Raw genomic sequence first — 13,261 nt, forward strand, 5'->3', positions numbered from 1 at the left:
CACTATGTCACTCCTTGCAGTTCGTCCATTCTCTTCAATTTTCCTTCTCTTCCCCACCGTCCACTACTCACCACATCCACTCCTTACAGTTCGGCGGGTCGGAAGCGGTGATCACGGCTCTAAGCGACGAGTTCCCGATCATCGGCAGGAACCGCAAGACTTTCGTGGCCATTCTCTTCTCCGTGGACTTCTTCGTGGGGCTGGCGTGCTGCACCCAGGGCGGCTTCTACGTGTTCACCGTGCTGGACAGATACGCCGCCGGTTACTCCATCCTGTTTGCCGTGTTCTGCGAGGCCATAGCGGTGTCCTGGATCTACGGTGAGAGAGAGAGAGAGAGAGAGAGAGAGAGAGAGAGAGAGAGAGAGAGAGAGAGAGCATATGTGTGTAAGAGACTGTACTATAGATAGATACATCCATAGTACTATAGACTGTGGACTGTGGGGAAACCTGGACAAGGGCAACATAAACGAAAAAAAAAAGACCACTTATTTCCCAGTCCCCTTGCATGTCCGAGAGAGTTAGTAAAAAAAAGGATAAATGTCTTGAAACCTCCCTCTTAGATGAAGTTAAGTCATAGGAAGTTAGAAATACAGAAGCAGATAGGGAGAGACATAATTTACTAGGGAAAACAAGAACAGAGATAGATAGATGAGAGGAAAGGGTAGATTAACCCCTTCATTACTGAAGGCACATTTTTACCTTGAGATTTATATACAATTAGACCATTTTATTGACATTAAGAAAGGTCTATGTGACAGATTTGAAATGTGCTCTTATTTTTCATTGGGCGCTAACACAGGCGACTTAATTATAAGCGGCGCGAGCAGAATAGTAACATCAACACGAGTTATGTACATTAACCTCTTCAATACTGGGACACATTTTTACCTTGAGATTTATGTACGATTAGACCATCTTATTGACATTAGGACGAGTGTATGGAGGCCAGAAGATTAATGGCCAGTCTCCACTAATATAATCCCCCACACATAAGTATCTGAAGCTGTATAAAATCACCAAATAGTAAACAAAATGAAAATGAAAACCCGCCATGGTGCTCAAGGGTTTAAGAGTAAGATGTATAGTGATAGAGGCAATGAGAGACAGAATCAGAGTAAGAATGAGTGTGTTTAGTAGATGGTTTAGTTTCAATGTAGACAAAAATAGTAAATCAGAAGTTTGAGGGAAGAGAAAAGCCTAAGGTAAGAAACACAGTAGGAAGAGAAAAATAATCACAGCTATATGGTAAGAGAGAAAGAGAGAGTGAGTGCGTTAGTGTGTGTGGGAGACAGTTGGACACACAAGGACAATAGTTCAATAGGAAGGGTGAGGCTAAGAAAGAGGGAAACTTTAGGGAAGGAACTGAAAGGAATAAAAAAAAAAAACTCAAATTTTAAGCAAGCAAGACCTTCCTTCTCTTCTCCCTCCTCCTCCTCCTCCTTCTCTTCCTTCTCCTTCTCTTCCTCCTCCTTGGAGAAAAAAAAGATGTGTTTCAGAATCTCCATTGCATCGAAAATAAAAGTAAGAGAGAGAGAGAGAGAGAGAGAGAGAGAGAGAGAGAGAGAGAGTAATGGCGCGACGGGTTTAGGGGGAGTGACACATGGGAAAGAGGAGGAGGAAGAGGAGGAGGAGGAGGAGGAATGGGAGGGAAGGAGAAAGAAGGGGGAAGGGAGAAGGGGGGGTAGGGGTTAGGTCTGCCGGGGTAATATGAGCAAAATAATGGCGTCCACCTCCCTCAGACCTCCGTCATTAAGTAGTTTATAAAGGAACCTTTCGGCATACAGAGGGCGTGAGGACGGGAGGGCGTGGGGAGTGGGTGTCAGGGAGAGTCAGGGGAGAGGGTTAGGGAAGATTAGGGAGGGAAGGGATTACTGCAGTACCCTTATTTCTTTCCCTTAATCTTCCCTCTATGGTACTTTTCCTCTGTGTGTGTGTGTGTGTGTGTGTGTGTGTGTGTGTGAGAGAGAGAGAGAGAGAGGGGCGGTGGATGCAAGGCAGGGAGCTGTAATGGTCATGGGTGTCTCGGTTCACTGTGGTGTGTTAGTTTGTTACTGTGTTGGTTGCTTGTGTGGTATTGTGGTTGGTTAGTTTAGTTAAGGGTTTGCTAATTATTCAGTCGTTTATCTATTTTATTATATTTTATTTTATTTATTTATTTATCTACTTAATTTTTAGAGTAGGTACAGACGAGAAGAGATTATCGGTTGATTTTATTTATTTATTTATTTATTTATTTTTTTTTTTTTTTTTTTTTTTTTGGGGGCGGGGAGTAGAGGCAGACGAGAAGAGATTGTCGGTTGAGGGATTGATTAGTAGTTTAGATACGTAATTCATTAGTTTAGTAATTATTCATAGTTAGTTGTGGAGGCAGTTATTCCCTTGTTTAGTTATGCAATCAGCCAGTTGTTTTGTTTATTTAGTTATGCAGCCATTTTGTTACTTAGTCATTTAGTAAGTATGGAACCAGACAGTCATTTAGATAAATCACCTAGTCAGTCATTTACGTAGACAGGCAGTTAGTCATTCAGTTAATCAGTCACCCAATTAGACAGCCATTTACCCGTAAGCCAAACCAGTCAGCCAATTCCTACACTCACCAATCCACTCAACCAATCACCCATAAACCCAGTCACTCATCATTAAACCAACCCAGACAGTTAGCCGGTCACTGCATCAATCACTAATCATGACTCATTAACTAAACCAACCCATACATTTAGCCAGCCACTCACATCACTCATTAAACCCACCAATGGCTCACCTACCCACCCTGTCACTTATCTTATTAAACCACGAATTAACTAAACCAGCCTCAGGAGCACACAGTACACCACAAACACATACACGTCTAAACAGGAGTCTCGTGCACCTGGAGACCTACTGGAGACTTACTGCAGGATTAGGGGACCGAAAGAACAGAAGAAACGAAGCATAAAAAAGTAACGAAAGGAGTAATAAGAATAAAAAAGAAAAGGAAAAAGTAACAGAGAAAAGATTAACATATATATGAAATGCTTTTGTTTATGTTTTTTTGCTTAACCTAACCGAACATAACCTAATTACTTTCTTTTTATAGATTGAATTACTACAGATGCTTTTCTTTCATATTTCTCCTCTAGCTTTTTTCTTCCGTCACTTTTTACGTGGTTCTTTACTCCGAGTACTTAACCAAATCTAACCTAAGCTAACCACTACTACTTCTATTTTTCTTGGATAGAATTGTTATTGATGCCTTTTCCATATTTTCCCCTAGCATTTTCCTTCTTTCCTTTCTTTTTCCCTGGTGCTTTTTTTATCTTCTTACCTAACCAAACCTAACCTAACGTAATCTAACCTATTCTAACCAATTTACTTTCATTTTCCTAGATAAAAATACTACTGATAGTTTTTCATATTTTCCTCCTAGCATTTTCTTTCCTTCCCTTTATTCGTAGTACATTTCTTTATCACCTAACGTAACCTAACCTAACCTATCTTAACCACTATTACTTTAATTTTTCCTAGATAAATTTACCACTGTAACTTTCTCTCACATTTTCCCCTAGCATTTTTCTTTCTTTCCTTTCCTTTTTTCCTGATACATTTTTTTTATCACCTATCCTAACGTAACCTAATCTAACCTAACCACTATTACTTTAATTTTTCTACATAAAATTACTAATGATGCTTTTTTCATATTTTCCCTCTAGCATTTTCTTTCCTTTCCTTTTTTCCTGGTAATTTTTTTTCTTCACCTTACTTAACCTAACCTAACCCCTATGACTTTCATCTTCCTACATAAAATCACAACTAATACCTTTTTTCCACATTTTCCCCCAGCAATTCTTTCATTCCTTTCCTTTTATACCTGGTACTTTCTTTCGGAGCGTCTTACTGGAGCCCCACGGAGACCTGGTGATAATAACAATAGTGCGTGTAGAGAAGGTGGTCGTGTAACAAAGCTTCGCCCTCCTGCAGGCATCGACCGGCTGAGAGATGATATTCGGGAGATGATTGGCTTCGCTCCGGGTGTCTATTGGAGAACCTGCCTCAAGTTCTTCGCTCCGGCATTCATTGGGGTGAGTAGTGACTGTGGCTTGTGTAGTCCAGCATTCATTCAGTAATTTTTCGTTGTCTCTCGTTGGTGGTTTGTGGCTTGTTTTGTCTTCGCTTTTATTTCGTTTGTTACTTTGTTTTTCGGTGTTTTTTTTTTCTTTTGTTTGGTTTTGTTTTTTTGTTTTGTTCATTTATTTTCTTTCTCTTGTTTTTTTTTTTTTTTTTTTATCTCTTGCTTGTGGTTTATGGCTTCTTATTTTTCGCTTTTTGTTTCGTTAACTTTATTTTTCTTTGTTTTTTTTCTGGTTTTGTTTGGTTGTTCTTTTATTTTGTTCATCTATTTTTGTTTCCTTTTCGTTTCTTTTCTTTTCGTGTTTCGTTTTTTTTTTTTTTTTACACATTTTTTTCCCCGTTTCTGTGATTTCGTTTCTTTTTCTGCTCCTTTCTTCCTTTCAGTTTTCTTTCGTTTATTGTTTCCGTCCTTCGTTTCTTTGTCTTTTTTTCTTTTCTCACCTTACAGCGTTGTTTTTCCTCATCTTTTTCTCCTCTTTCTTGTCTTCAATTTATTTTTTGTTTTCCTTCATTCCCCCCACAAGATTTTCATGACACTCAGTAATCATGTTGTCAGTGCCGAGTCAATAGGGAGATTTAAAAGATTAGACAAATTTATGGATGGAGATGAAAGATGAAATTAAGTAGCTTTGCTCACACAGGGACTGCCACGTATAGGTCTGACAGTCTCTTGTTTTCTTATGTTCTTATTTACTTATTCGTGTCTTTTATGGTTCATTAGTTAGTGATTAATTCATTTATTCATTACTTTATGCCTGTCTTTCTGATATAGGTTTCTAATTAATTTGTTTATACGTATATTCATAAGTTCTTTCAAGACATTTCTCCAAGACTTTTGGCTAATTCTGTTTTGATCTTTAAGGGAACCGGTATTCAGTTGAGTTTTTTTTTTTTTTATCTTTTGTTGCCCTTGCCCGGCTTCCACTCTTGCATAGAAAAACTCATTCTTATTCTCATATCTCATTGTATCATTCAATCTTTCATTTATCCACTAACATTACGTTCCCCACCAAAAATCCAGTAACTGAACAAGAAAATAAGAAAATTACTGACCTAAAACAATGTCACAAAAGTTTCAGGCAACAATCCTCTCAAAAAGTCCCTCAGATGAAACATAACTCACTGCCTCTTTATCTTCTCTCTCCTCATTTTTGTTTCTCCCTTTTTTACATCCATCAATTTCTCTGCTTATTTCTGATTCTCCTCTTCTTACATCCATCAATTTCTCTGTCCTTACTTCTGATTTTCCTCTCTTACATCCATTAATTTATCTTATCTACCCCTATTTACCCTTCCAGCTCTTCCTTATCGCTTCACACTCCATATGTCCCTTTAATCCTCTCCCTCTCCCTCCCACCCCTACCTCTCCCTTCGATCTTCTTTATCCTATTATGTGTATTGCCTCTTTTATCATCTTATTTATATCTCATCCGCAAGTAGCTCCCTTTTTTTTCCCCCTCACCACCTCCCTCACTCCATTCCCACCCGTATGTTGTCTATTAAGAAGAATTATTGCTCCCATTTCGTCTCAAAATTTATTGTAAGTATTTATCAAGACAATATTTACTTCCTCATTGTCTGCGTTGATCGGTCGCTGTAAGGGCGCTGGGATTATTAATAGTCTTTTTTTGTGTGTGTGGTTTTGGTGTTAATCTTTAAAATATTACCTTTCTAAAACTGTGGTTAGATTTTCTCCTTATGTTTCTTCTTCCTTTTTTTGTCATTTTTACTTCATTTTTAAACTTTTGACACGAGTTGTTGATTATTAAGGACTTTCTTCCCCAAATCTGAGGTCAGGCTTTCATTTCATATACGTATTATTATTTCTTTTTTTATTATCTTGCCTTTTCCAAAACTGTTATTAGTTTTTCTCTCCATATTTCATCTTTTCTGGTTTCATTCCGGCGTCTCTTTAGTGCCTTTTGACGTGATCTGTAATATTCAGCCATTCTTGCAACGTAGACTATTCAAGAAATTTAATTGCATACTCTAACTGCATACACCTTCCAGTATTTGTTTTCATAGTCAGGGATCCACGTATGTTGTAATCACACACGTTCCCTCAGGTGATTATCGTGTACGGCCTGATCGCCTACAAGCCACTATCCGCTGACGACCCAGAGAAGTACCCGTGGTGGACTGACCTGATTGGCTGGGGCATGGCCGGCTCCTCCATGATCATGATTCCCTTCGTCGCCATATACAAGATCATCAAAGTCCCTGGACCCGCCTCCTTCTCTCAGGTGTGTTGGATTGCTCTTCATTATCGTAACGTGCTTTATTTTTTGTCATGTTTGTAGCTGACACACACACACACACACACACACACTTGGCTTCTCTTTGTCCCCTTATCCTCTCTTCCTTAATCCGTCCTCTTTCCCTCCTTCCTCACCATCGCTACCTCTCATCCTGCTGATAAATAGATCCCGTGTGAAGAATTGAGTGTTTTAAGGGTATTCGTTGCCAAAAGACGGTCATCAACTTTTTTTTTGTTGGTAATTTATCCGATGATGACCTTAATGGACGGTGGCAAGGCATGAAGGGCACTTTTTTTTTATATACTCCTTTTTTTGTAGTGTATTGATTAAAGGGATATAAAGGAACACAAAGGAATTTCAAACAGTAAAAGAGCTTGAGGTCCTTGCTTGGCTGTTTGAGTTAATACTTTATCTATTAGTGAGAGAGGTAAAGGATAGCGAAATGAATGAAGGATGGTAAAAGATATGTAGCATTAAAATAGTTTTTATTTACTTTTTGATTGATTTGTGTTGAATATACAGCACAGTAATCTTGAAACTTAAGTCCAATACCAAACTTCTCATTGCTGTTGTCATTTTGCTGTTATTTCACTTCTCGACCCAGCACTTATCATTTTCTATACATTTATTTCTAAGTCTCTCTTTATATAGTTTTACACATTCAGTTATTGATTGATTATGTTCCTCGTGCTTGACTGAAGATTCACCAGCCTGTTCTCATCTTAATCTTTATTTTTTATTTTTTTATTTTATATTTCTATTTAGTCATGGTTCTTTCTGTCCCTGTATCATCATCTTTCATGTTTCCTTCTCTTCCTGTTCTCCTCTGTTTTCCTCATAATCTTGTCTCATGGTTCCCTTTTTATCCCTTTTCTTTTCATCATATCATGTTTCTGTTCCTCCACCTGTTTCCCTAATACCCTTGTCTCATTGTTCCTTTTCTTTTCCTGTTCTTTTCATCGTCTCATATTCATTTTTCTCCTGTTTCCCTCATAATCTTGTCTCATTGTTTCCTTAATCTTCCCATTCTCTTTATGATCTTCCCATACTTTCCTTTCTCTGGCTATAATTATAATTTTATCTCATGTTTCCCTTTTCTCTTTCTGTGTTCCTCATAATCTTCAATCTCTTTCCTTCCCCCCCCAGCGCATCAAGACGCTGACGACGCCGTGGAGGGACCAGCAGGTGTCTGTGGGTAATGGCGTCAGGTCGGAGGCAAACCAGATTATGCTAAACTCAGACACGCCGGCCCCTGACCAAGTGTAGGGCGGCTCACACACAACACAACACACACACACACACACACACACACACACACACACACACACACACACACACACACCTGTCCTCTCGTCCTGTGTCTACCTCGACGAAACAACCCATAACACACGTACACAGCACTAAACTCTCCCTTAAGTTTAGGACACCACACACCACACCCTTGCCCCCAATACCATTTACACCACACCCTTGATGGCGAGCAATGTCCCATCAGGCTATACACACACCTGCTGGCCACACCTGCTCGCCCACACCTGGTCGTTGCACCCTACCCTCTCATCACCCACCATATCAAACCTGGAAAGCGTGTGTGTGTGTGTGCCGTCAGCGCTCAGCAGCCACCAGGATCAGCAGCAGAGCATAAGCAGCAACACCTCGAAGGTTTTCACAGCAGAGTTCTACTAATACCACCTTGAGTCGTGCCCCTGTCGCCACTTTAGGACTAACCAGTGGGATTGAAGTTTGATTGGGTTCCTGTAAGGTGTTATGACGCGCGGGATGAAGGATAATTTTCTGTATAGCCCTTGCGAGTGGATTCTCAAGTCATAGGACACGTTTATATGTGGGTTTTGTGTCACTCTAGTTAGCTCTATCCCGGTAACAGTGTAATTGGTAGCGTAGAGGGTGTAGCTATAACCTTCCTCCCCTGTGTGATGTGTAGTGTGTAGTCAAGTGTAGTTGTTCTTGCTCTCATAGTTCTTTCCTTTGACTAATATCGTAACGCAAGTATCCGTTCCGACTGTGTGGAAATGAAAGCACTGGATTCGTGGTGGGTTTTGTAGAATTCGCTGTGGTGTTTGTGGGACGCTTTGAAGAGGCAACGAAGCAAATATCACATCTTAAAAGGAGAAAAAAGGAATGACTGAAAAAAAATACCGCCGGATTTAGGTTTTTTTCATAATTTCGCTCTGGTGTTTGTGGGACATTTGAAAAGAAGCAACGAAGCAAATATCACTTAAAGGGAAAAAAAGAGATATGACTGAAAAAACGCCGGATTTAGTTTTTTTTTCATAATTTTGCTCTGGTGTTTGTGGGACATTTGAAAAGAAACAACGAAGCAAATTTTATCACCTAGAGAAGAGAGATGATTAGTTCCGTACATCATCAAGTAAGTCTGCTGAATGAAGCTTTCTATGCCGTACAGTAAGGTTCGGTAAGGGAGCGAATTAGCGCCCACGTGACTGGTCGTGACAAGAAGAGGAATTAGAAGCAAGTGACTGAAATGAGAGAGTGGCAGGGATGTGAGGATAACGTTTGTCAGTGTTGCGTTTGGAGAATCACGTGTCAGGGTGTTGTGTTGGGAGCCTCCACGGTGGGAAGGCAAAAGACAGCAAGGGGAGGTGCATTCAAGGGTATATAATGTGAGAAAGGAAGAAAAATAGCAAACAGTTAGGGAAATTATTGGTCATTCCCTACAATTTAATTTCTTGTTTTTTTTTTTTTTTACTGTTTTTTTTTATGGCTAGAGCGATGTGATTTTTTTCCTTCGCGTTATTTTATACTATAGTTTTCTTAAATATTTTTCGTTTTTTTTTATTTTGTTTAGTTTTTATCTAATATGTTCGTTCAATGCGCTTGTAATTTATTCATTCTTTCCGGGCCGTCGTGAATGAAATGCACGTGAATTGCTACACGTGAGCTGCTCGCCTCAGTGTGCGCGACCCAGGGAAAGACACTCTATAGTAACTCCATTGTAGCTTCTAGTCTGTGTGTTAGTGCGTCAGTGAAAGACAAAAAAAAAAAAAAAAAAAGTCGTTGATTAATGAAGTCATTGATTAGTAATGTTCCCAGGTCTGACTAGTGGTGTGTATTCGCGTAAGTAATGCCGTAAAGTAGCGTAGTCTTGGTGTTAGGATATTAAGCAGCTCAGTAGTTTGAAAGCGATACTCTGCCAGTGTTCCTGTCGCCGCCGTGAGAAGAAGGAAAATCATGCAATTGTTTCTTCCCTCATAAAGTTGGTTACTGTTTTGTGCAAGCCGCTACGTGTCAGTCGCTTTATTTATCCAGTACCTTCGAAGTTCTCTTAATATAACAAAACAAACAGTGACATAAAGCTAATGAAATATCGCGATTTGCTTTACAGTAAGACAAGAAGGCGGTGGCAAACGACGCTCAGAGACGCAAAGAGTTCACGTGTTTTTCCTTGCAATTAGTCGTAAAAGCTTAGCGATTCTCCAGGAGCGAACACACGAGTATTGCGACAGTGGTAGGTGTTCGTGCATCACCAGTACTGCTCGGTGTCGTGTCGTAGGACCTTCAAGTGTAACCCAGACGTAGTGTTAGAACTAAATATTAATCACATATACAACTCTAGGTTATCATACAGGTGTCCATACATATTTATACGAGATCTTGTATTTTTTCACGGTTTGGCTCACTCTCTGCCTGATGGCGTAGCTGTAGCGTGTACCGTAGCGTGCGTGGCTAGCGTGTTGTGGTGTATTTATTAATCTGTACCTGTATATAGCGTTAGGAGATAAGAAGTAGTGTTGTTCAAGTGTTAGCATTAAGAGCAGAGTCGCAAGGGTGAGGTGAGGTGGAGGTGCAGAGGTGAGCAGCAGGATGGGAAGGATTGAGAAAGGAAGGTCGTGCTGTCCTGCTAGAAGACGCCCACCTATGCTTAAAGACTGTGCAGGCCGGTCCCGTGCAGTCTGGCTATTGTTATTGTTATTATTATTATTATTATTATTATTATTATTATTATTATTATTATTATTATTATTATTATTACTATAAGAACGACGGCCGGTATCGCTGCTACTATTTTTGTCTATTTCTATTCGTCATCTTTACTACTACTACTACTACTACTACTACTACTACTACTGCTACTGCTACTGCTACTACTACTACTACTTTTACTACTACTACTACTACTACACTACCTCAAATATCGTAAAGCAGCAAGTAATTCTCGAGGGTAAATAAACAGGCCATTCTCGCTGCAGGAACAGGACCACAAGTTTCGTGGCGTCCTCACCTTACACACTTGAGAGATCATCGCGCCGCTGTTCGTGTATCTTAATTTCCTTAGTTTATTCACAGACCTCAGTTATTTTTCGTAAGGGAACGCTGGTGTTCGTGGAGTGCGCGTGAATGAGGAAGAGGTAGAGTTGCCCTGGTTCTCGTGAAATGAGGTGCGTCGCGGCGCTGGTGTGTGTACAGGCTGCGTCCTGGGGCTGCGTGGGGGACTGGTGGTCACCAGGACACGCGGCCACGTCCTTGAATCACACGGCTCACCAAGACCACCCCGGGTCCGCCTGAGTGCCCCCGGGGGTCTTACCAAACGGAATCCAAGTGCTTGCCTAAGTGTTGGCGGACGTTAAACAGTGCTTATAAATGTCGGAAGCGTGTAAAGTAGTAGGTAGTAGAAGTTGTGTAAGAATCCATACGAGTATATCAGCGATTCTACGTGTCTTGTACATGTACAGTGTGGTTCCCCGCTTCCGTTCCTCCGTCGGCGTCCGCAGCTCACGAAGGATTTTTATCAGTTGTGGAAGCGTCGCGTGATGGCGCCGCGCTGTTTGTGTTGTTAGCTTAGCCTCATGTTGGAGTCAGCGTGGTGTGGTGTTGCTCCTCGCCACCTGTCAGGCTGGCGGGGCAGTGGACAACCCGCGCAGGTGTCTCAGGGCGCGCCAGCCAGCCAGTGGCGCGGCCCAGGGTGCTCCGAGAAAACTGTTCGTTGTTTAAGTGTGTGTGTGTGTGTGTGTGTGTGTGTGTGTGTGTGTGTGTGTGTGTGTGTGTGTGTGTGTCAGTGAGTGAGTGAGTGAGTGAGGTTGTTTGAAATTATATACAATGTTCTACAGTTGTTCTCGTTGACAGATCTTGTTTTTTTGGAGATATATAGCGTTCTGGGAGTCATTTTTCGTGGTGAGGGAGGAGAGGTGGTGGTGGTGCTGGTGGTGGTGTTGATATTTGAGGTGGTGCAGCCTTGAGAATGTGTGCACCACCATCACCACCGCCGCTGCCGCCGCCACAACCTCCTGCCCTCACCCCGGAGAGCCACCCCGGACTCGGCCATGCTAGCGTGTTAGTCCACTAGGTTTAGCTTCAACTGGTACAAACAAAGCCTTGATCAGTAGGCCCTCGCCGCCTTAGCGCAGCGGAGGCCTAGCAGCAGCCATATCGAAGGGGTTTGTTACGTGCCACGCCACCACGACGCCACGCCGCCCACGCCCTCTGCTGAAAGCCTCCGTCGCAGCCACGATCTCAAGGGAAACAAAATATAAATACCCATTGTAATTCTGAACAGTTAGATATGGTTGACATTCACCATGGCTGCCACCGTGCCCCCATGTCTGATGGTGTAGGGCGTACCTGAGGGCGGCACGGGATGGCCTGGGCGCTTCCGGAGGGTGCGGGAGCCTGGCGCCGTGGTGGTGTTCCTTGATGTTGTGTGGAGGCGAGTGGGAGGCGCCGCTGGCCAGGCCCTCGCCGCCCCTGCGTCAAGCGGGCCAGGCCTCCTCCCTCCTGCTGGATTATAGGTAGTGTGAGTGTGTGTTCGCGTGTGCGTGTGAGTGTCAGAAAACGTCTATGCGCATCTTTCCCTTCTGTCTTAGGAATTAACTAATATTTGAGCTTAAAACTGTTTACGGAAATCCAGTTTTTATCGTATTTCCTCCAAACACACTAATCTTCACGCTATCTTACTCCGAACTGAACACTTTATCAATGCAATTCTCTTTCCTGCATCTTGAATCTAAATGAAACCTATTAGCCGTCTTGACTGTCACTCTTCGTCGATACATTCCTTTCACCTTCCTTCTGTTCCTGAAACAAAGCCAAATCAAAGTCCGTAATCAACTTCTGAGCTTAGGAAGACTCATCGACACTTTACTGTAGTGCCCCACATTGACCACATCGAGGGCGTGCGTGCCATACATTCCTCCCTGCTGTACCCGGAGTATAAGGTCGAAAAGAGCATATCCTCACCATGGGGTTAGTGTAAGTCAATATACAAGAGAAACACGGATTCTGTAACTCTTAGTGTCTCATTGTTTCCAAGCCTCGTCTCCTCTTCCTATCCTCCCCTTCCCCCGTTCTCCCCTACCCCTTCTATCTCCCTTTTCCCTCTCCCCCCTCCCCCCTCTCCCCCAACAGTACGTGTCAAGAGGCATCACTGTCCTGTCAGTTCACATCCGTTTCGTGCTTGTCCGTCAAATAAACCTCACATTACTACCTCGCGTTTTATTGTGCACATGTCACCGATGAAGGGCGGTAGGTTGTGTTCTTCTTATTGTTCTTGTTTTTTTGTTATGGTGTATTTCTTGTCCACTTTTTTTCTTGTGTTTTTCGAGGTTGTTGTTCGTTTTTTTTTTCCTTGTTCTTGATATTCTTGTTCATCTTCGTTTTCTTCGTTTTTTTTTTTTCTCTTCTTTCTATTATTTCTTTTCCTTCGTCCTTTCTTTCTCTATTTCTTTTTATATTTGTTTCCTTCTTTTTCATTCACTTTTCACCAGGGACACAAACATGAAGGATGAAAAACATAAGGGAAAAAAACTAATTTCCACCTTGCAATAAAAAGAAATAGATCAATAAATAGATAGCGAGGGTCATGTCAGTGTAAAAAAAACAAGGTCTTCCAGCGCCACCTGTTACGACTGACTGACTGACTG

General features: G+C 41.7%; 1 protein-coding gene across 3 annotated transcripts in view; it reads left to right on the plus strand.

The window, feature by feature from the left end:
• Positions 1-12,824, plus strand: part of LOC123513149 (sodium-dependent dopamine transporter-like) — a 61,702-nt gene extending 48,878 nt beyond the window's left edge. For all 3 annotated transcript variants that reach the window (XM_045270064.1, XM_045270062.1, XM_045270063.1), the window contains 4 exons: positions 90-318; positions 3,958-4,058; positions 6,174-6,350; positions 7,512-12,824. In XM_045270064.1, coding sequence (XP_045125999.1) covers positions 90-318; positions 3,958-4,058; positions 6,174-6,350; positions 7,512-7,631 — 627 coding nt within the window. In that variant the 3' untranslated portion in view covers positions 7,632-12,824. The remainder of the gene's footprint in view (positions 1-89; positions 319-3,957; positions 4,059-6,173; positions 6,351-7,511) is intronic.
• Positions 12,825-13,261: the final 437 nt, after the last annotated feature.

The sequence above is a fragment of the Portunus trituberculatus genome, chromosome 35 (genome assembly GCF_017591435.1).
Source record: "Portunus trituberculatus isolate SZX2019 chromosome 35, ASM1759143v1, whole genome shotgun sequence".
In the NCBI taxonomy this organism is placed as follows: domain Eukaryota; kingdom Metazoa; phylum Arthropoda; class Malacostraca; order Decapoda; family Portunidae; genus Portunus; species Portunus trituberculatus.